Source organism: Procambarus clarkii, chromosome 8 (genome assembly GCF_040958095.1).
Source record: "Procambarus clarkii isolate CNS0578487 chromosome 8, FALCON_Pclarkii_2.0, whole genome shotgun sequence".
Lineage (NCBI taxonomy): Eukaryota > Metazoa > Arthropoda > Malacostraca > Decapoda > Cambaridae > Procambarus > Procambarus clarkii.
Genome location: NC_091157.1, coordinates 42,668,295 through 42,692,424, shown reverse-complemented (window position 1 = coordinate 42,692,424; position 24,130 = coordinate 42,668,295). Strand labels below are relative to the sequence as shown.

The 24,130-nt window shown below is 44.3% G+C and overlaps 1 protein-coding gene across 1 annotated transcript in view; it reads left to right on the top strand.

Moving 5' to 3' along the window:
- LOC123759711 (myosin light chain kinase A) overlaps positions 1-20,116 on the top strand; it is a 58,964-nt gene extending 38,848 nt beyond the window's left edge. The window contains 5 exon segments of the mRNA XM_045744956.2: positions 5,890-6,063; positions 6,065-6,094; positions 9,275-9,483; positions 11,011-11,209; positions 19,824-20,116. Coding sequence (XP_045600912.1) covers positions 5,890-6,063; positions 6,065-6,094; positions 9,275-9,483; positions 11,011-11,209; positions 19,824-19,973 — 762 coding nt within the window. The 3' untranslated portion in view covers positions 19,974-20,116.
- Positions 20,117-24,130: the final 4,014 nt, after the last annotated feature.

The window sequence follows — 24,130 nt, the reverse complement described above, 5'->3', positions numbered from 1 at the left end:
CCAGCCAGAGAGAGCTCGAGCAGCCTCTCCGCTCCCTTAAAAATGCTGCCGGGAAGTGACGCCTAGGTGATTTTACACCCACAAACAATACAAGTCTTCACCGACATTCGTTACTAGTTACTTTAATAGTTCTAAGAATAGCTGATAACTAGTTCAATATTATATTTAATCATCAACAAGCTCAGAGTCTGAATGCTCTGTGAGAAACAAGATTCATCTTACGTTTGGCAAGGACGGCAGGAATAAAGCATACCCCCAGTTTAAGGAGCCATGATATAAATGTTATTGTTAATTAAATATCCTTCTCACATGATCCAATTCTATGAATTAACCCTTAAACTGCGCAACGCGCCTGCAGGCTCACGTCTGGTTTGCGCAACGCGCCTCCGGGTATTTGTATTTTTCACGTTCCATTCAAAACTCCCGCGGCTACATGGGGTTCACATCAGCTTCCTCAGGGCTCTTGTAAACAGACGCCATCTTTAAAAAAAATCGTGGTCCACATTCCCAGATGTGTGAGCCTCAGTAGTGAGTGAGCAACCAAGGCTAGTGCTCACAGCATGAGCGCAAAGCACTGCTGTTCAGCAGTGTGACCACAGCATCGCCTAATAATGTCAAAATATATATATAACTTGTATTATTTAGCTATGATAGTGTTATATTAGAGCCTGAGTGTGATAATGACTGGGTACAATGTTCAAATATCAGTGATTCAATGCTGTTCACGATGTTCACAGCGCTAGCCACAGCACCACAGCATTATTTCGTTCATCTAGGAATCTTCAAATGATTTCTTAGGTTCCTTTTCAAAATATACGTGTGGTCAATTATTCATTTACAGGAATTAGTGACCAGGATTGTGATAATAGCAGGATTGTGGTTATAATTAGCGTTGTGCGTAGGTAGTATTGTGGAAGGAGGAATTTTGATGAGGGAGGGAGGGCGAGAATTGAGGTAACCTCATCGTGTGTGTGGCTGCCACTCTTGTTTTGCTCACCATACTAGCTTAGTGGTTCGCTATGGGCAATACATATGTACATGGGTATATATAGTGTGTGTATATAGTGTAAGAACAGCAACAGGAGAATGTTGAGAGGAGCTATTTTGGTGAGGGAGGTGACGTAATCGTAGCGTCGTCTGCTGTGTGATTTTTCATGCAGTGTATTGTGGCCACTGTACTGTTTGGACACAATACCGGCTTACTTGCATAGTTCTGGTAAATAAAACATGTAGATAGGTATATAGAACATGTGTAATAAGAACTATAACAATATGGTGGGATGAGCAATGTTGGCGAGTAAGATGTTGGAGTGAGGGAGACTGGCTGCTCTCACTCGAGGTGTTCTGAATGTGTTCATGGCCAAATGCTCCTATTGGCCCATACGAGGCAGCTGCTATTGGCCCATACGGGGCAGCTGATATTGGCCCATACGAGGCAGCTGATATTGGCCCATACGAGGCAGCTGATATTGGCCCATACGAGGCAGCTGCTATTGGCCCATACGAGGCAGCTGATATTGGCCCATACGAGGAAGCTGATATTGGCCCATACGAGGCAGCTGATATTGGCCCATACGAGGCAGCTGCTATTGGCCCATACGGGGCAGCTGCTATTGGCCCATACGAAGCAGCTGCTACGCGGTGTTCTGAATGTGTTGATGGTGAATGTATATAGTGTGTGACAGTGTATAGTGTGTAAATAGATTGTATATATACACAAATTAGCATGATACATAGTAAATATGTGCTGCATATGTGTACACAAGTTTCATGCACGTAACACAGTGTCTACGGACAGTACGGATGTTGTACTGCGATATTATAGTGTACGTGTTCATTATACATTGGATTGGCACATAAAAACAATGAAAATGTATTTGGAAAGGTGTGCAAAAAATGAACGAAAATATATTCGCGGCAACTCGCACGCCCCGCCCCGAGCGCTCCACCGCCCCTGAGAGCTTACGGCACGGGCGCACGGGGAATGATGACGTCACGCCCCAACTTCCGGACCCCATAGCAGCCAAAGTAAGTACAATTTCGACTTTTTTTTTACATACCCATACTGAGGGAAGGGTTTTTGACACTTTAAAAAGAAAAAAGAATTTTTTCCAGAGAATTTATTTCCTGCGCACTGCGGGGGTGTCACATTTGGAGGCAACGCAGTTAAGGGGTTAATGTATAGTAATTATTTAGAGCTCAATTTGACCTCTGGTTTCCAACTAAGGAACCCAGGGTCATAACAGTCATCATGGCTCGTCTTTTGTTTGTTGGGGGGTTCATGTTTTGGCCTACCTCGAAATTTGGCTGGTTTGGGCTCCCAGTCATGCTGAGTGTGGGCTATCCAGGTATTTGGTTCTTTCCCAGTTTGCTTGATTCAGGTTCCTTGTAAACTTGTGGAAGTTCCAGCTTGCTCCATCCTGGGTTCAAACTTGGCTGGGCCTCGTTTGAGACTTGGTCAGCATCGCTTTCCCTTATGGCGGCCTTGGGCCGGCTGCAGTGCCACCATCTGTTGGTGCCGAGTTTGCTGCGGGTGACTTCAGTTGCTTGAGCAGTTTTGCAGGAACCTGAACTTTGCCTGCATCATTTTTCCTCTGGGCAAAGTGTGGCTTTGGAGGCTGTTCTGGATTTTCCAGTTCAGTCCCTTTCATTGCCGCTATGATCGATGGGTGCAGGGCCCCATTGACCCTTCACTAGCTGCCGCACCCCCGATTTCCTCTTTGGGCTTTTTGGGTTCAGTTCCCTGGTGCTTTCCTCTGCCCTCACTTGACTTCTTCGCAAATGCTTTGGCTCTGAGTTGGGGCTTTGTGACCAGCGTTCACTAAATTTGCCAGTCGCTCTTGCTTTTTGACATAAACTTCACTGGAAAATTCACCAAAATCTTTGTTCTTCACAGAATATGTGGGCCTTATCAATACAGATTGTACCCTCACCACAAGTGTGTCATCCTAGACAACAGGACACCCTCCTTAGGTGCCAAATTTTCTTTTCCCTGTGGACCATAGGCAGTGGCTCCACGTGCAAGACCAATGATACTGCTACAAGGCAGTCATCTCTCAAAGCTAACTGGACTTTGCTATCATCTCACAAACACTTTGCTATGACCATCAACACAACTCATTTTTGCTATCCTGACTCCGTTTCCACTGGTATGTTTATTTTTGTCTTTATATAGAAGACAAATAATGCAAATAGAAGACCTCGATAAGTTTCAATCTCTGCCAAATCATGAACATTGATGCGCCACTGTGAGTGCCACATCTTTCAACATTACCACTCGTGCAGTCATTGGGAGGAAAAAACCTTCATGCAAACTGCACATATCGCGAAGAAGAAGAAAGAGGTCAGGACAGTGTGTGTGTTGTAACCAATGGCAGTCTGAGATATACAATGTCATACCCGACCAGAAGCTCTCATTGGCTACTCAGTGTCATCATATTATATCTCATTTAAAATGTGTTTTAAAACATTTTTAAATCTGCCGAACAAAAACTGGCTACCTACCAGCCAGTGTTTCATCTTCCCCCACAGCATATGAAAACGGTTCAAAATGTGGATGAGGTGGGAAATAACTTGGATCGAGAAGAGGTGTGTCTTGTTAAGTACAGTACTGTAATCGTGTGTAATTTCTAGCAAGAATACTATGCAATTCTCATATTTAAAATTAATCAATACTGGTATGGTGACCGAGTCTTGATGATAAACCAATTTTTCCTTGCCCAAACTCCTGTCCAAGGTACATTAGAGCATAATCCGTTGAGTTGTGTGTAAAGTGTTTTGAATTCAGGCAGTAAAGATGGTGACTGAATTAACAAGCATTTGGTCATTTTGTTATGAATAGCTGCACTATTCAATTGAATCTTCTATAGACACTTGTTTTTTCCCTATGTTTTAACACTTGTCTGTAGTGAGACATCACATTGTCACACTATGAACGATCTCTTGTTTTTCCTCTATCGTCATCCTTACAACTATTTTCTTAGGTTGAACTTTACCACTGACCTTGGAACCCATGGCATGATATATATAATAAGAACTTTTATGTTTAGAAACCAAAAAAGCACAAAAACAATTAAATTCGTCACAAAGATTTCAAGCGCGGTTGTCACCTCGGCAGGACGCTAATAAACTGAGGCGTGCCTCGCCGTGACGGACCTGTACGTGTATAAACAAACTCCAAACACTGAGGCAAACAACGAGTACCGAATCAAATTTTTCGAAGAAATTAAGTATGAATACCAAAAAAATACGAAAACGGTCATACAAAAACCAAGGTTCCAATGTATATTGTAATGTATATACTATACTGGGTTGCCTCTCATACTGTACTCTAAAAGAAACACAGGGTTAACCCTTAAATGGGGCATGGCTATATACTATTTGACACCCACAGGCGCATACAAAAAAAAAAAATATATATATATATATATATATATATATATATATATATATATATATATATATATATATATATATATATATATATATATATATCTTCCTAACCTGTTAATTTGTGTTCACTGATCATGGGAAAAATAATAAAAAAATCGTAAGTGGCATATATTGCCCACTATAGGGCGGGGAAGTCTGGCAAAAAACAGGCACTGACTCAGCGTGCGTCCCAGGCGGTCTGTTGCTTGCCAGCTGTCAGCCCAGAGTTGCCACAAAAAGATAATTACCTAATTATTTCAATGTCTGTGATTGATTTTTCGTAGTTTTTTTTTGCTGTAATATTATTCAATAGTGTGTAGTGTGATATATTTATATAATAAAATGAGTGAATCATCGCTGTACTCAAAAATATGGTGTGCATATTGTTGATTCAATTATGTTCATCAAACAGTGAACAAATACTTTGTCGGTTATTACACTATATACTCAGGTTATATATAAGTATCTGCATGTTTTGTTCACCATAACGAACCACTAAGTTGCTATTATGAGTCAAAAAGTAACGAGGAGTGACCGCCGTGTACCAGCCAGCCACTCACTCCCTCCCTGAACACCTTACTCGCCCACATTCTCCTCCCACCATACTGTGTTTGCTTTTATTCACTATATACAGACATTATATATAAGTATCTACATTCGTGTTCACCATAACGAACCACTAAGTTGGCATGCTGAGTGGCAGTGCCAGTGGCAGCCCGCCACTGGCTGCTACTTCCTCCCTCCCTCAAGTCACCTGACTCGCCCACATTCTCCTCCCACAATACTGTTTTTGCTTTTATTCACTATATACAGACGCTATATATAAGTATCTACATTCGTGTTCACCATAACGAACCACTTAAGCTGGTATGGAGAGTGCAGTCAATAAAAGGTGGCCACAAACAGTCAGAAGACAACGCCACCACCCTCCCTCCCACAGCATTACTCCTCCCTCCATGGAGCACAGCGCTAAATATCACCACAATCCTGCTATTATCAGAACCCTGGTCAGTTTTATCACAGGGGTCTTCTGTAATATCATCGCTACATAATAGCATGAACAAGTATATTATGGCATTTTCAGGGGATGCTGTGGTCACAAGCTGAACAGCAGTGCTGTGAGCTTATGCTGTGTGTGTCAGGCTTGGTAGCTCACTCAATACTAAGGCCCATAACACCCGGGAATTTGGCCCACGATTTAAAAAAAAAAATTGGGTCTGTTTACAAGAGCCCTGATGAAGGTGTGGTGAACCCCGTGTATCCACGGGCCGTTTAAATCTTGCGTAGTACTCCAAAGCATCATATGATGCGATGCGCAATTTCAAGGTTAAGGGGTACTATTTTTAAAAAGAAATTTTTTATTTACCATATGAATTACCCCAAATTTTCATTATAATTTTTTATACTCCCAGAATCCTTTCATCAGCTTTATTGATAATGTTGGTCAATATCTTGCAGCCGTGTATCATCAGATTACAAGATGTAATTGAAACGCCAGCAATGATGTATATTATCATGGAGCTGGCAGAAGGTGGAGAACTGTTTGACCGACTAACTACCACTGGCCGTCTACCCGAGGCAACTGCTAAATTCTACTTTTTTCAACTTGCTCTTGCTGTTCAGTATCTACACTGCCAAAAACATTACACACAGAGATATTAAGGTACAGTACTATGATTTTAATCTCAAGTAAGTTATTAGTAACCTTAATTACCAATCCCAAATTTTGTGAGGCATGGAGGCACTAACCAATTCATATTATAATTTTTGTATTTGTTGTAAAATTAAACTAAAGCTTTAAATATTTGTATTGTAATGATTTATTTTGCATTCCATTTATTGTCTAAATCAAAACTCCTTTATGGCTGCCCATGGAAACTCTTAATTGGCAGGGTGGAGTACCTGCCAATTAGGAGTATTTTGCTATATAGTATCATATAGCAAATTTGTTCTAATTAATTTAATAAAAAAAATGCCATTTTACTAATTTTGTTTGTAGCAGTATTAGAAATTTTGATGTCATTTGATTACATTATAAAGAATTATGCATCACTAGTACAGTTAGTGTATAGTATTGTGATTTCAATGTTTTCTGCGAAGCCTCCTCAGTAGCCTCTCGATGTTAAGTGATCATTGAACCATGCTACAAGGAAAGATCAGGCCTCTGAGATGTGCCCTACCTACATGCAAGCCAGGACCTGAATCTGGCACAGTCTGCGAGGCAAAGGAAGCTTCAGGATCAGAGATTTAACCAAAACTGAGAGCCCCCCTCCAAAAAGCCTTAGTGCCATAAGGATGCACCACTGATGAAAATAAACTGTTAGAGTACCTGAAAGAACAATATGCAAACAATCTTTTGCTTGGGCCAAACAATTATTTCATTCTGGAAGTGGGAAAAGAGCCAGAAACTTTGAGAAAGAGATAGCAGACAAATGTTAAACAGTATCAGGTCTATTCTATAAATTTATTCAAAGCAAATTGCAGGTAAAGGATAAAATTCAGAGGCTGAAAATGGGAAATAGATTCATAGAGAATGAAAAGGAAATGTGTGAAATAGTAAGTGTTTCACACATTTAATTCACACATTCAGTTTCAAAGTGTGATTGTGCAAAATAAAATTTTCCGAGAACCAGACACTATAAGAATTCCAGGTAACAACATAATGCATGCACATTGAGGTGTCTCAAGACAAAGTGGAAAAAATTGTTCAAGAAGCTAATAGGAACAAAACAGTTGGACCAGATGGAGTTTCACCTTGACATCTGAGAGAATGTTTACCTGAGCTCAGCATTTCACTTCAATTGATTTTTCAGTCATCTCTATAAACAGGAGTCTTGCCAGATAATAGGAAAAAGGCTAACAGCCATAAATGATCTGCCAGAAGAAATACAGAACTAGTATGAACATGGGGGTGATGCTGCCTTCCTGTTGAAGGTTCCAGGGATCAATGTCCCTACAGCCCAGTCTCTGACTAGGCCTCCTGGTTACTGGTCTGATCCACCAGGCTGTTTGATGAGACTGCTCACAGCTGCATCAAACTGCTCACTGCTTACAGTAAGAGTCAGCCTGGTTGATCAGATATCCTTTGAAGGTACTTGTCGTGTTCTCTTTTGTACACTGCAAGAGGTCGTGCAGTTATGCTCCTTATGTGTAGGGGAAGAGTGTTGAAAAGTCTTTGGCTTTTAATGTTAATCGAGTTCTCTCTGTGTTCCTACTGGCTCAGCGATCCACCCCTGATTGCCCCCCAGTAATTTCATTGCCTGAACTGAGGAGGAGGGGGGGGGTATCTTCGGTCTGTCCTCGGTGGCACTGAATGCTTCTTGTTGCTTGGCTACAAGACGCTTCTCTTGGCTTCTCTTGATTTGGTTCTCCACACGGTTCATGTAATTACCTAAGTTACAATAGTGTAGTTACAGGATGTGTAGGGGTGTGTCCAACTTCCTCATGGACAGGGTGTCTCACTTTCAGCCGGTCTCTATAGAGGGGACTGTCAACAAAGTGTCCTTCCATTGGCATTGCGGGATGTTAGGTCTCACTGAGGTGGATCTCTTCACATCGGCATGGAACCAGCACGTTCACTCCTACATGGCTCCATTTCCCGGTTGAAAGGCTGTCATGGTGGATGCCTTTTGACTGGACTCGTAAAATGGAGTTGCATTTACCTCTTTCCCAGTTCAGTTGTTGCTGAGTGCTCCGTGACTGATGGCACATAGTAGTATGGAACAGTATCAGTGTAGTAGCTTCAGGGAGCCACCGGGGCTCACCCAGAAATTGGTGTTTCATGACATTCAATGCTGGTTTTATCACCATGAAATAGACTGGAAAACGAAGGATCCTCACTAGGATAACAAAACCTGATGAGCAAGATTAGTGAGCATGTAGTGTGTCTCACTTCCTATGGCAACATTAAAAACTTGCCAGGCAAAAGATGAAGGAATGTGCACTACTCTAGATCTGGTGTTTACCCAAAAGGAGGCAGTTATATTTAAAATATATGGTTTCACTTGAAGCCAGTGATCATGTATTATTGTGTTCAGTCATATTGTAGAACAACTGAGGGATAGTTGAACTAGGAAACTGTTTGAAGAGATAATATCAACACGGTGTTGACCAGACCACACACACTAGAAAGTGAAGGGACGACGACGTTTCAGTCCGTCCTGGACCATTCTCGTATCTGGACCATATTGACTTGAGAATGGTTCAGGACGGTTAATAAAACGTCGTCGTCCTTTCACTTTCTAGTGTGTGGATCTGGTCAACATACTTCAGCCACGTTATTGTGACTCATCGCCTGCATATCAACAAGGTAATTACAGGATATTCGGTGGGATAACAGATTGGAAGGGAACCCTGCAAATGCAATGATGGAATCAGTAGTGTGGAAATGTGCATGAGCAAGGGAATATGGTACTTGTCATCTTCAACCCACCCATACTAATAACCTTCCCTCTTATACATCACCACCTTTTATCCTCCCCATACAACAACTACCCTTTATATACCTTTACCTTCACCCACCACAAAATCACTTATGCACACAACCCAACTACATATTTATTTTCCCTTTTGTGTATGTATATATGTTTGTGTTTTACAATAGGTGAGCAGATGGAGAGGAAGAGGATTTGCATTTTTACAGTATTTAATAAAATTGCTTTTTAATTTATATTGAGCTCTTCATTACTTAGGAGTCTGGGGATATCGTCCTCAGTTATTTTCAATAGAAAAACGAAGGGTATGCCTTGAATTTTCTGAGTATCCAGTTTATACTCTGGATACTCTATACTTTATATGTCATTTTATTAGATTATATTTACAGTGTATCTAAATATTTTTTCAGCCAGAAAACATTTTGTTGGCTACAGATGAGGAAAACACTCGTATAAAACTGACAGACTTTGGCTTGTCCAAACTTGCTGCTGATGCATCACAGATGACAACTTTCTGTGGGACGCCAACATACATTGCCCCAGAACTGTTACAGTTTGGGGGCCTGTCCTACAACAATAAAGTGGATTTATGGAGTTTAGGAGTTGTGTTGTTTGTAAGGTGAGCAAATTAGGCTATTTTTTAATTACAAATCTTGAATTATATTTAAAGGTAATTTTCTTTTTATTGAGTTATTGTTAAATGAATCATAACATTTAATTTGTATTATCCCATATGTTGTATATCAAAATTTTAGATTTTACATCAGACCCATTGTGGATTAACTTCTGTTTTCCTGACCACCACTGTGACAACGACTTGTGGTAATGTGATGATGATTTGGGTGGAGTTATGCTCTAAAAGATGGTGATTGAGTTTACAGAAAGAATGTTTGTGTTTACTTGGCTTTCTGTTTTAAGATGCACCCCCAATGTTGTCATTTTTGGGCAAAAAATTCTGTGTTGAATGTAATAAATGCTTCTTTCTGGCGAGTCTCTTCAGTGGCTGCTCGAGCTACCCACATGAATAGCTACAAGTCTAAAGAACCCCACCAGGGACTAGAACTAGAATATGGCACCCCCTGCAAGTAGAGGCAAGGGAGGGGGGGGTCTGGGGGATAGACAATCAACCAAGGCCAGAAAACACAAAAATAAACAACTGCTATGTATACTTTTATTATCTAGAAGTAGCTGCTAGTAAGCAGCACTCGCTTGCCACCAGATGGCAGCCCTGGAGACTCGGGGGATACCAGTCAGAACAAGAACCACAGAAGGAAGGCAGTGTGGGAACAAGGAGTAACCAAATGGATCCACCAGAATAAAAACATTTCATTACATTCAACATGTTCTACTTATCACAAATATTTTCTCTGGCCTATAAAAGTTCTTGAAATTTTACATAACATCAATGTTTCTAAGGATAGGCATCATTAAATGGATGGTGATGCTCCTCAAGTGGTGCCAATTTTTGGTATAATGCCCAGGAAGGTTGATAAGGCTTTCAGGATTTTTCCCCAATGTGGCAAATGATTGCCAGAGCCCGCCACACACGACGAAAACTACATTGTTGCTACAACATTTGAACAAGTTATAACACCTTCTAACAAGTTGCAACAACCAATATAACACATTGTAACAACTTTCTTCATGTCATAAAAACTTTATAACAAGATGTAACAACTTTGTAACATGTTGTTACAAGGAGACAATAGGGTTCATTATGCTGTGTGTGTGCAGGGAGGTCTCTTATGTAGAATGACAACTACATAGATTATTTAGGAACTTTGAAAATTAAGAGGCACATTAAATATGTGCACCCCGTGTGTGCACAGGACTTATAAATCTTAAGTGGTACCCTAATACTTTACATGATGGGATGCACAGTTTGTGCATATTTAGGTATCCCATCACTTGATGGGATATGCAGCCAAAGGGTTTATTATTATCCAAATGGGAAGTTTACAGAGCCACCAAAGGGAGTCCTCTAGAATGAAAAGTGGTTATTATAGTTGAGCATATTCAACATTATTATTATTATCAGTTAAAAACATTTGGTTTTGACCATCTCTCTGTGCAAAATTATTTTATTTGTTTTCCCAATGACAAGTTTCATTAGGAAAGGCAATGCCTCATATATTTTTTTTTACAGCTTGGCAGGCTATCCTCCCTTCTATAGTGACAATGAAGGACAGTTGCGCTACAAGATAAAGAATGCTGTGTATAATTTTTCGCATAGGCTCTGGAAAGAAATTTCGGATGAAGCAAAAGATCTAATCACTAGACTCTTGATTAGTGACCCATCACAGAGGCTGGACATTGAACAAACTTTGAAACATCCCTGGCTGCAGGTAAGGCAATGGTTATAGCTGGCCAAGCACTTGATTCTTTTATTAGTGAGTCATCTTGTGACTAAATGGGACTTAGAGGGGGCCCCCCTACACTGCTACCTTGTTATATTTTAAAATATTCATTTCTATTTGCTATTAAATATTATATAGATGCTTCAAGAGATTTGGCCTATTCTTCATTGGGGGAATTGCAGCTTAGCCAATTTTTCTTACTTTATGTTCAGTATTGCTTATGCTGAAGCACCCCTCTGTGGTTCCTCCTTGCCATGGTGAGGGGCTCACGTACACCTCCCTGGGACCGGTGTGGGTTGCCTTTGCCTCCCTCTCCTGCCCTCTCTTTGGGTGGTGTACGTGCAGAAGGGCATCACATAGGGGCCTTGTGAGCCATCGAACTACCCGCTGGAGGGGTCGCCCGTGAGGGGCCGCCCTAAGTGGATGGTTGTGTATCCAGGCTGGGGCGATAGGGGGGAATGGGGTCTTAGCACCAGTGTGGGAGAATGTACAATGTAGTAGGACTCCCTCTGTTGAAAAGGGGGAGCACCGCTGAGGACGATGCACCCTTCCTGCACTGGCCCGCGCTCAGGCCTCCCTGGCTGCCCTGGTAGGTGGTATCCCTTGGTTCCAGGTCCCAAACCATTAACTTGATTGATGCATGGATGACGACACGACTTCTTTTACCCAAGCTTATGGGGTGGGCGACCAGGCCCTTGAGTCGGACTGTCCTGGAAGACCAGGCTCTGTGGCCCCTGCTACAGGGCCCAGTTTAGGCCCAGACTGGACTACTCCTTCCTGCTCCCCTCCTTCCTCTGTGGTTGGGTCGAGCCCCAAGCCCTCTGTGGTGACCACCTCATCCCCTTGCATGGCTCCATCTCTCATTGTGACTACTGCGCCTTATGATCCATCTCTCTCTAGAGGTTCTCACCGCCATCCCCACCACGGCCACTCTCGTATGCTCCCTTCCCATACTAATTCGTACCATGCCTTGTTTGATCCTGCTACGTGGACTAAGTACTTTGACCTCCATCCTTTGGATTCGACTCCTGACGATTTTTCCCTTCATAGGCATCTTGTTGATTCAGTAGATGCCTCTGTTACTTTCAACCCCACCCGTCACAGGTACCCATGTCATTGCTTGCTGCTCCTCAGAATGCAGCCACCTTGCTTTGCCACCTTATTCTGCATTGGTGAGACCCCTGTTTCGGGTCTCCAAGAATGCTTGTTTAGATGCCAGTGTTTGCACTGTTCTCCTACCGCACCATGTTGCGACCGGTGTTCAGAATCTAAAGGACTACCATGAGGATATCAAGCATATCCTTGAGACCCAAGGCCATTCTGTCCTTCAGGTGGATACGTTTACTCATCACCCTTGTGGTTGTCGCCGTCTGCCCCTTTGGGTTGTGAAGATTACCTTTGATGGTAGGACCCTTCCGCCCTCTGTCATTCTTGCTGGTGCCAGATGCTCTCTTCAGGAGTATATTCCATCTCCTCGGCTCTGTAACAAGTGCTGGAAGTTTGGGCATGGTGCCCTCAAATGCTCTAGTCCTGTCTCTCTCTGTCCTATGTGTGGGGATGAGGGTCACTCTAAGTTGGAGTGCACTTCTCCCCAGGCCTGCTGCCTCAATTGCGGTGAGGCCCACCCTACCTTCTCCCGCGCATTGTATACGTTACAAACTTGAGGCAACCTGTTCTCAACTTGAAGCATCGGGAACGTTTGTCTTTTCCTGAGGCGAGGCGCCAAGTTCATTGTCTCCCCCTATTCGCTGGTGTCTCTTATGCTCGCGTGTTGTGCTCTTCCTCTCTTCGTCCTTCTCACCTTCCTCAGTCTCACAACCGTTATCCAGGCCTTAGACCCGGACATGCCCACCACCTCCTCCCCTGTTCCTTTACGTTCTGTCCCGAAGGGTTCCCCTCCTGGTTCTCTGTCTGGGGTTCCCTGTCTGTCATGTCTCCTGTGTCTTCTTTCTCCTCTCCTTCTGATCCTCCAGTCTCTTGGCTCTCCACGCCGCCTGTCTATGCAGGCCTGATGTCCATCGCTCGCCCGGAGATCATGTTCGCTCTCGTTCTTCTTCTCCTATTGAGACGCTCGAGTCTGTTGCCCAGTACATTGCTGCTGGGACACCTGTCTCTTTGAGTCAGAAGCAAAAGCCTGGCTTGTCTCCTTCCTCCTCCCCGGCAGGTAAGAAGGCTTCGCTTTCTTCTTCTCCCCCTATCTCTGGCTCTATCGTTCCATCCACTCCCGTTTCGGTGGTAGAGCCCCCTGTTCCCACTGTGGACGTTTCTTTAGCCCCTGCTTCCGTCTCGGTTGCTGCCCTTGCTGAGGTGCTCTCCCATCTTTCTGCCCCTCCTCCTCCTCTTCCTCCTGCTGTCTTTGACTGGCCCTCTTGGTTGTCTCCTCCTTCTCCAGACCCTGCTCGTTCGCCTTTGGTCTACCCTCCCGCTCCCTTCCCTCCATCTTTACTCAGTTTACCAATGCCCCCTAACCCTGACTTCGCTGATCCTGATCTTGACCCTGAGTTTCTTTAATGTGCTATGTTCCTTTTTCACCTTTGTTTCTTCATTGTTCTCTGTTGCTGTCCTTCCTCTTTTTGTCGTCTATTCTTCAGTGGAACATTCGTGGTTATTACGCCAATTTCCTTGAACTCCTGATTTCACAGTTTTCGGCCCTTTGTGTCTGTCTCCAGGAGCCGATGCTTGGTGCTCATCCTGGTCGCTTCCGTGGCTATTCCTTTCTCTCGTGGCTGTTGCTGGGGCCCATAACTCTTCCGCACTCTTGATTTGCTCTGATTTTCCCTTCATCCCCCTACTTTTTCCGTCGCCTCTCCAATGTTCTGTTGCCCGTCTCTTTGTGCATAAATGGTACACGGTTTGTTCCATTTATCTTCCCCAAATGTCCCGCTTTCTCTTCCCGATCTTAACCCTTAAACTGCGCATGGCGTATATATATGCCATGAGTAACATGTCCCACAGTGCACATGGGGTATATATACGCCATAGGGTGCCAGGCATGATTCAAATGGCCCGCGGCTATACGGAGTTCACATTAGCTTCCTCAGGGCTTTTGTAAACAGACACCATTTTTTAACAAAATCGTGGGCAATATTCTCCGGTGTGAGAGCCACAATACTGTTGGAGCAAACAAGGCTGGCGCACGCAGCATGAGCGAATAACATTGCTGTTCAGCTTGTGACCACAGCATCGCCGAAAAATGTCAAAATAAATATATAACTGCTATTATTTAGCGATGACAATATTACAGATGACCCCTGACTGTGGTAAAAATGACCAGGATTGTTGTCATAATTAACGCTGTGGGAGGAGTGATGCTGAGGGACGGAGGGAGATAGCATCGTTTACGGACTGTGTGGCCACCTGTTATAGTCTGCATTCACCATACCAGCTCAGTGGTTCTCTATGGTGAACACAAATGTAGATAGTTATATATAATGTGTGTATTAGTGTAATAACAGCAAAAGGATTATGTTGGGAGGAGCCATTTGGGTGACAGAGGTGACGTCGTCTGCATGACTTGTCTGGCTGTGTAGAGGGTGGCCACTATGCACCCTACAAGCTTAGGTGTACAGTTACGGTGCATACAACATGTAGATACTTATATATAATATGTGTATATAGTGTAATAGCACTGCAAACAGTATTGTTGGGGGAGAAATTTAGTACGCTTGACCTTGAATGAGTGCGGTAGGCAGCCGCCAGCTGACTGTGTGTAGCGACGTCTCTTAGTGCCTGAGCTAACTATATCAGCTTAATTGCACAGTTGTGGTGAACAAAACATATAGATACGTATATATAACGTCTGTATATAGTGAAATAACACCACAAACGGTATTGTTGTGAGAGAAATTTTAGTGCGTGTGATCTTGAATGAGTGTGGGAGGCAGCCGCCAGCTGACTGTGTGTAGCCACGTCTCTTAGTGCTTGAACTAACTATATCAGCTTAGTTGTACAGTTGTGGTGAACAAAACATATACGTACTTATATATAACGTCTGTATATAGTGAATAAAATATAAAACAGAATGGTGGGAGGAGAAAGTGGGCGAGTGAGGCATTATTGAGGGACTGGCAAGAAGTGGCTGGCTGGTGTGTGGCGGTCACTCCTCGTTGCTTTTCGACTCACAGTACCAACTTAGTGGTTCGTTATGGTGAACAAAACTTGCAGATACTTATATATTACCTGTGTATAGAGTGTAATAACAGCAAAACTATTTGTTTATTGTTTTATGAACATAATAATTGAATCACTAATATGCACACCATCTTTTTGAGTATAGCGATGATTCACCCCTTTTATTATATAAATATATCACAATACACACTATTGAATAATATTACTGCAAAAAAACTAAGAAAAAATCAGACATTGAAATAATTAGGTAATATCATCTTTGTGGCAACTCCCGCCTGTCAGCTCGGGTGACGCTGACCGCCCCTGACAACCGCTCCGTCAACGCCCACATTTTGCCAGACTTCCCTGGTCTATTGCGCCCAAAATATGTCCACCTACGATTTTTTTTCCCGTGCTCAGGGAACACATATTAACATTTTTAGAAGACGAAATAATTTTTTAGTTTTTTTTCTTGCGCACAGGGGTGTAAATCTCCTCAGGACCCCTTAGCAGCTTAAGGGTTAAACACCACCTGGACTCCTTGCCGGAGCCTGTGCTCCTGCTGGGTGATTTCAGTTGTGGACATACTCAATTGTGGAGGGAGCCGGTCGGCTGAGCGGACAGCACGCTGGACTTGTGATCCTGTGATCCCAGGTTCGATCCCGGGCGCCGGCGAGAAACAATGAGCAGAGTTTCTTTCAGCCTATGTCCCTGTTACCTAGCAGTAAAATATGTACCTGGGTGTTAGTCAGCTGTCACGGGCTGCTTCCTGGGGGTGGAGGCCTGGTCAAGGACCGGGCCGCGGGGACGCTAAAGCCCCGAAATCATCTCAAGATAACCTCAAGAAGATAACCCTTTGGGGTGATGATCAGACAAACACCCAGGGTCGCCCTCTTGAACCGTTCATCCTCTCTTCCCTGTCTCTTCTGAATTCTGGTGAGCCCACTCATTTGGACTCTCGGACTCGCACCCTTTCGTGTCTCGATCGTTCTCTTTGCTAGTCGTCTCTTTACTTAGATTTCTCGTGGCGGGTTCTTGATGACCTCCGTGACAGTGACCATTTTCCCATCCATGTTACCTTGTTCTCTTTTCATCCTCCCCTCTCTTTCCCTAGGTGGTGGTTTGCCAAGGCTGACTGGCGCCTCTACCCTCCGTGCTACTATCTCCGACCTCTCCCTCGCGCCCTCCTCCTTTTTCATGACACCGTCTTCAACGCTGCCCTCCGCTCTATTCCTTGCTCATCCTCTCGGGGAATGCGGAAGTGTGTTCCCTGGTGGAATGTGGACTGTGCTCAGGCTGTCTGCTGTAAGCGTGCAGCCTGGAAGAGACACCGTCGCCGGCAGACGGCTGAGTCTTTCTCTTGTTTCGGAAGGCGAGTGCGGTGACCCGTAGGACCATCCGTACCCCTAAACATTCATGTTGGATGTCTTATGTCTCTACCATTACATCCAAAACTCCTCCACCGCTGATCTGGAAGCGTATCCGCAAGATAGCGGGTAAGTTTGTTCCCGATGACTTGCCGGTCCTTCACCTTCGTGGTACTCTTGTGGCGGACCCGTTGCAGGTAGCGACCAAATTGGGTTCCCACTTTTCTTCTGTTAGCTCTGGTTCTCATCTTCCTCAATCTTTCCTTCTAGGCCTCTTAAGCCTCTTCTTGAATCTCGTCCTTTGGATTTCTGTACCCATCTGCGCCTTCCCTATAATGATCCCTTCTCTCTCTGAGCTTCAGTCTGCCCTGGCCCTCTGCAGTTCTACAGCGGCGGGCTCCGATGGCATTCATTATGAGATGCTTCACCATCTCCCTCCGTGCACGTCTCAGTATTTACAGTCTGTATAATCAGGTCTGGGAGTCGTCGTCAGTCCCTGAGGACTGGCTCGATGCCGTTGTCCTTCCCGTCCAGAAACCAGGGTCTCTCGGGACATCCCCTAAGGACTTCCGCCCTATTGCCCTCACAAGTTGTGTCTGCAAGCTCTTTGAATGTATAGTTAATGTTCGTCTGATGTGGTTCTTAGAACGCTATCACCACCTCTCCCCTTCTCAGTTTGGTTTTCGCAAGTGCCGCAGCACAACAGATGTCCTGGTGAACTTGGAGGTCTATATTCGTACTGCTTTTGCTGCGAAGACCTCCGTTGTTGCCGTCTTTTTTGACCTGGAAAATGCTTACGACACCACCTGGCGGTATCATATTCTGTTCCAACTTCATTCTTTTGGCCTTCGTGGGAATCTCCCTCTCTTCCTCCAAAGTTTCCTCTCTCGTTTTTCCTTTCGGGTGAGGCTTGATGCCACTCTCTCTGCCCCTTTTTGGCAATATGAGGGTGTTCTCCAAAGCAGTGTTCTGAGCACTACTCTTTTTCTAGTTGCTCTCAATGGTCTTCTTTCCTCCCTACCTTCTGGCGTCTTCTCCGCTCTCTATTTTGACAATCTTATCCTATGTCAGGGTGATGATTCTCCTCTCCTTCAATGGCGGCTTCAACTTGCAATTGATGCCGTGTCGTCTTGGGCCACCTATCATGGTTTCAAGTTCTCTACGTCTAAGACTTGTGCTATGACTTTTACTCGAAAGCATGTCATTCTTCGTCCTTCTTTATCACTTTATGGTCATTCCCTTGTGTACAGGGATTCCACTAAGCTTTTGGGGTTAATCTTTGGCACTCGTTTGTCTTGGTCGCCCCATATCACTTACCTCCGAGTTGAATGCTCTAAGGCCCTTTCCCTCAAGGTTTTGTCCCATACTTCTTGGGGGGCGGATAGACGCACACTCCTCGTTTGCTTCTCCTGCTTTTCACCGTCTTGATGCTCCTCAGCTTGTATGTTGACACTGGCTTCATGTCTCTCCAGGACCACCGTGATCGCTACTGTCTTCTCTGTCTGGCACGGTCCTTGCAACATCCTTATTCTCACCTCTGTCGTGCTTTGACTCTTACCCCTCCTGTAGCTCCTGTTCCTCTTCACCGCCTCCCTCTTTCTGTCCGGCTGTCTCGCTTACAGGACTCTCTTTCCGTTCATATTTCTAATGTCTTTTTGCATTGTTTCTTCTTTGCCCCCATGGAGAGTCCCCCTTCCAAAATTTTGTACTTCCCTGACCCGGATCACTAAACCTTTTACCCCTCCTATAGTTCTGAAACGTCTTTTCCTTGAGCACTTTTCTTCACGCTCCCGCTCTGTTGTTTTTCCTGACCGCATTTGTATGTGTTGCCTTCCTTCAGAGACTAGCATCTTCACAGCGCATTTTGCTATTCTCTATGCTCTCCGTCTCTTGCTTTCTTGTTGTCACTCCTCCTTTGTGATTGTAGGTGACTCTCGGGTCCTTTAATCCTGTCCATCCGGTGGTCGTCGAGATTCAACATTGGCTGTTTCTTATCTCTAGTAAATTTAAATCCGTAGAGTTTTGCTGGGTTCCCAGCTATATTGGTGATGCAGGCGATGAGTCACAATAACGTGGCTGAAGTATGTTGACCAGACCACACACTAGAAGTTGAAGGAACGACGACGTTTCGGTCCGTCCTGGACCATTCTCAAGTCAATTGTGAATTACGTCCTTGACCATTACGCACAATCGACTTCAGAATGATCCATGACGGACCGAAACGTCGTCGTTCCTTCAACTTCTAGTGTGTGGTCTGGTCAACATATTGGTGATCCTTTAAATGAGCATGCGGATGCTGCCGCTCGGGAAGCTATCCACTCTTGCCCATCTCCCGTAAAGGTATTCCTTATTGCGACTTTTACCCGGTTATTCATTCCTCCACCCTTGCCCGTTGGCAGGGTTGTTGGTCTTCTGTTGTTGGTAACAAACTGCGTACTCTTAAGCGTTGTGTCTCCCCGTGGCCTTCCTCCTGCCACCGTAACCGGCGGTGGGAAACAGATGTCTAGCTCTAGCAAGGTTGCGTCTTGGCCATACTCGCTTAACTCACAGTCACTTAGTGGAGCGCCGCCCAGCTCCTTATTGTCCAAATTGCATTGTCCCTCTTACATTTGTACATATCCTTGTTGAATGTCCTGACTTCTAGGATGAGCGTGTGTCTTGCTTTATGACCGTCTCTCGCGGTGACTTGTCCCTCGATAGACTTCTTTGTGAATCGGATACTTTTGATATCGTTCGCCTTATGCGTTTCTGTTCTCGTAATGGCATCCTTGGTGATATTTAGTGCCCTCTGATTATTACGCACATTTGATGGTGCTACATAGCCTTCCTGGTTTGGTGCCTTCTTTTGATAATTAATTACTTATACTGAAGCAATATGTATTTTAAATTCAGGGATAATACCATTATTTAGTTCATTATAGTTTAAAAAACTGATGTCACTGCTTTGTTTGTGTTTAAAGGATTGTGTGGAGAATATCCAACAAGGGTTTTAATAAAATTTTAAATCATAGAACATAGGGTATTCAGTATTAAAAACAAGTACTACATGCAGTATACTAGTGTAAATATGAACAGTGTTTCATCGCTTTAGTGGTATTGACTTGTAATGAAGTTGTGTGTTTCAGGATGATGAAATGCAAAGAAGAGCTCTAAGATTTGTTCAGGAAGACCAAAAATCTCCTAAGAAAAGAATATTAGAAGAAACTGAATGTGATAAAATGGCGCTGCCTGATGCCAAAACCCCACGAATTCAAATGGGGATTGGAGACAGGTAGCCTGAGCTGCTGATATTGAAAAAGTCTGGTTTAAATTGAACAAAAATGTTGTTCCTAACTTATTTAAGATCATTGAAGAACCAAAGAATTTTTGCATTCCTTGAAGATTACTCTCAATTTAAAAATTGATCTTTTTAATAACTAAATATGGATAAAAAGTATGTTTTTTACAAAAGACACATACTTTACTAAAATGTCATTTAAATGTATTTTACAATTTACATTATTTAAATAGCATAGCAAGCATTCATACTGATAAAGAAAATGTTAACTCTGATTATTCTCTATTAAAATACAGTAGAACTGTATTATTTTACTTAATAGGAAATATAATTTGGGTGTACACATTATAATGACAGATGTGCGTGGAGCAATTGTCTTGGCACTGCAATGTGTTGTGCATGAAGTAGAAACTGCTTGGTCAGTATTGCATGTACAGAAAATTCTTGAAAGCACATAAATGTCCTGTATGCTTGTAAAATGTGTGAGAGTAGAGAATAGATGGTTGAATCACCATCTGTATAGGTGCTACTAGAATAATTTTTATTTTGTTTAAAAGTGAAGACCAAAATTTACAGTAGATTCCTAGGTCTGTTAAAAAAACAGGTTTGTTACTTAAGTAACCAAAATACTGCACTTTGTAAATGTGTTCAGTACATGTACTTCAGATTATTTGAACTTAATCTTTTTTTGTGTAGTAAAAGTTTAATAAACTTTTTATTTTTGTTTCATTTAAAAGAAATTTATTGCTCATGACCAGTGCCTTGATGTGGCGGAAACTTGAATGCTTTCATAACTTGAAGAGCAATTGAGGATGATTTGTGCTCTTTTTAAATCTAACCTAAAGTGAAGAGACAATAACCCAGGCCAATGAGAGTCCCACCTGTGTGTTTACCATGCAGGAAGTCCCATATATATATTAACATTTTCCTTTCATCTGGGAGTGGAATCTACCTAGAAAGCTGCAGCTATTTAGAGATGGGAAGAGACAGGTTGGTGTAATGCAGCTGGTGAGGGTAGAAATAGCCTAAGCTACTCTGTCCCTTCAAGAGGTATTTTATTGTCTCAATAAATGTACTGGAACTTGAATGCAGGGTTTAGTGCCATTGAGAACTTGGCATTTGTATTGGTTCCTGGTGTGTTATGCACCACCTGCTGGCCTGAAAATATTGTCCCTACTATAATTGAGGATTATGCTCTGTAACTGCTCTAATTTACCTTGCTTGGCTCTGGTGAATGTAAATGCAAACACCTTGTTTAGTATTGTATGCCTTTAACTTTGGGATCTTAATGTCTGCCTTATGGGAGCCCCTGGGGCCCATAAATCATAAAGTATAAATAAAAAAATTATGCTACTGTGTATTCAAAGGTGGCTTTAAGTGTATTTAAAGGTTACCCTAGTCATTAAAGCACCCTCGAGCTTGAACTTTCCTGACGGGGGAAGGCCACTCCACCCCTCAGTTCATAGAATGATGAAAACCAACAATTGGAGGGAGGGAGGGTGTCAGGGAACCTCCAGGGTTTGCCAAGAATATGGAGTTTTCATTATATTCAATGCTGGTTTTCTGTGAGGGGCCCCATCGGCTCTTTGAAGCCGATTACCCACAAATAAGTAAAAACGGATTTACCCGGCAAGAGGCCTGGTCAACGACCGGGCCACGGGGACGCTAAGCCCCGGAAGCACCTCAAGGTAAGGTAACCCGGGAGATGGCTGCATCACAGGTCTCACGACGCAGAAGAGACAAGCAGTGACAGAGTCCCGAAGCAAAACAAGGTCGGAGGGTCCCTGGAATCTGTTCGATTTCCAAAACCACTGCGCCCAAATGTCGACCCAAAGCATATTTAAAAACACAGCAGCAAGAGCAACATATTTCCTCATATCATGGTCACGAGGGTAGACCACTGGCTGGCTAGACTTGATAACCCTGTGGACAACTTGAGAGATGCGAGCCCTGGAACAGGAAACCACTCAAACCGGATCCACACAGAGTGTATCCACAGTCACTGAACCAGTGGCGAGTTGGTAGCGTCATAAAGCTGCAACCGGACACATAACATGATTCACCTCTGGCCTAACCAACCAAACAACCACCCAAGGACTGCTCCAGCAAGCAGCAGTCTCATTCTTCGCCAGACAAGGAGGAGACAGCTGCAAACGAACAAAACGACCCCCCAGGACCAAAAGAGCAGAAACCCCTGCGGCAGAGAAGAGCATAAAGCTCCCCCACTCGACCTCCAGAGGCTAAGGCCAACAAGAGCAAGGCTTTCAGAAAATAATCCCGGACCAATGGGGCCGCAACAAACTGAGAGACCAAGAAAGCTCAGGTGGCACATGAGCAGGTCGGAGGTGAAAAAACGCACAAGAGAGCTTGTGGAACGGAACGGAAGTAACATCAACCTCAAATGCAAGCTGGAGCGGCTCCGCCAATGCCACATGATGATAAGCAACAGTATTCGGCAAAAAAAAGCCAAGAAAGAACAGACAGACAAAACCGTACGAAGGGAAAGGAAATGGTGGAATGACCTCCAGGAGACTTCATACTGTTGCTGAGATGAAGACCGCAGGCGGGACACCATCAAAGAAGCCACCTGATCACCATACAAATGGTGATACACCCACGTCAGAAAAACCAGACACGAAGCATGTAAGAGTATGCTATGCCAGCGAGGTATCTCACCGGCCCGACTTGCTGAAAGAGGCGGAGCTGCATAGTGTCCGAACTCTCGGAGTTCGGACACCATGCAGGAAGCAACTGGGCCAGCCACAATGGGGCCAGGAGAACAACTCTTCCCTGATAGGATTCGAGCAGAGCCAGAACCTGAAGCAACAGCTGGACCAAGAAATGAAGGTACAGAATTACCCACCTCCACTAGTGCCTGCTGGAAAGCATCTACTACGAATGCCTCACAGTCGTGGAACGATGCCACATATATTGGGAGGTGCCAAGACCAAGCCAACGCAAAGAGGTCCATCTTCAGGCACCTGAACATCTGACAAAGCCAAAAGAAGGAGGCGCCGTTGACCGTCCACTCCGTGGAAAGAGAAATGAAGCAACACAGGCCATCCGCCAGGACGTTGGACACCCCCTGAATGAGAACGGCATGGAGAGCTAAACCCTGCAAGCTCAGCATAAGAGCCACCTGCAGAGAAACCCGGGTTGAGACAACGAACCACCGGGAAGCAGTCCGAATGGAGCTGGATCACAGAGCCCCGAGGCAACGGAATCCTCCGCAGCACTTGCCACACAGTTGCAAACTCCTGCTTTGTGTGATGTGAGCCCAAAGGAAGGATGGAGCCCAATGCCCCTGGCCAGAGTGGTGAGCGCTGGTCACAAAACCCCAGCCGAGAGATGAGACATCCGTGAACACATCGAGCAAGGGAAAGACGCCATGGCACCAAACTCCAAGGTGAAGCCAGAGATGCAGAAACCGACGCAAAGACCCCAGAGGCCGAACCCAGGGATCGCAAAAGGGGCTGCCCTGAAGATACCAGAACAGCCTCCTAAGCCAAACCCTGCCCAGCGGGAAAACCAGCAAGGCAAAGTTCAGGCTCCCACACAACTGCTCAAGCAACCATCGAGCAACGGAACCAGATGGGACTTCCGCCAATTCACCAGGAACCTGAACCCGGCAAACTGGGAAAGAACCAGTTTCCTGACGAGCAGACACACAAACCAGCTGGGACCCCACACCAACCAGTCGAGGTAGGCCAGAACCCGAACACCTAGCAGAAGACAGGCCACCGAGACCCTGGTTAAATGCATGAATATGCGAGGTGCCAGACTGAGACTGAATGGAAGGTAATGAAGGCGGTAAGCCTGATCATGAAACCTAACCAATCCCTGAACCCCGGATGAATAGGAACATGCCAATAAGTGTCTTTGAGATCTGGGACCATGTGGTCATCCGAAAGGAGGGGGGCAAGGAATCAAACGGTTCAGACTGGACAAGTCCAGAATTAACCAAAGATCCACACAGTCCTGTTTCGGAACCGGAAACAAGCGAGAAACTCACTTGAGGGACGAAGTCGTTTCAACCACGCCCAAGCAAACCCACTCCAAGATGACCTGACAGACGGGGGAAAAGCCTGCCTTGCTAGCCCCCAACCCCTACCAACAAAGGCCAGAAGAGACAATGCGAAAGACCCATAAATCGTG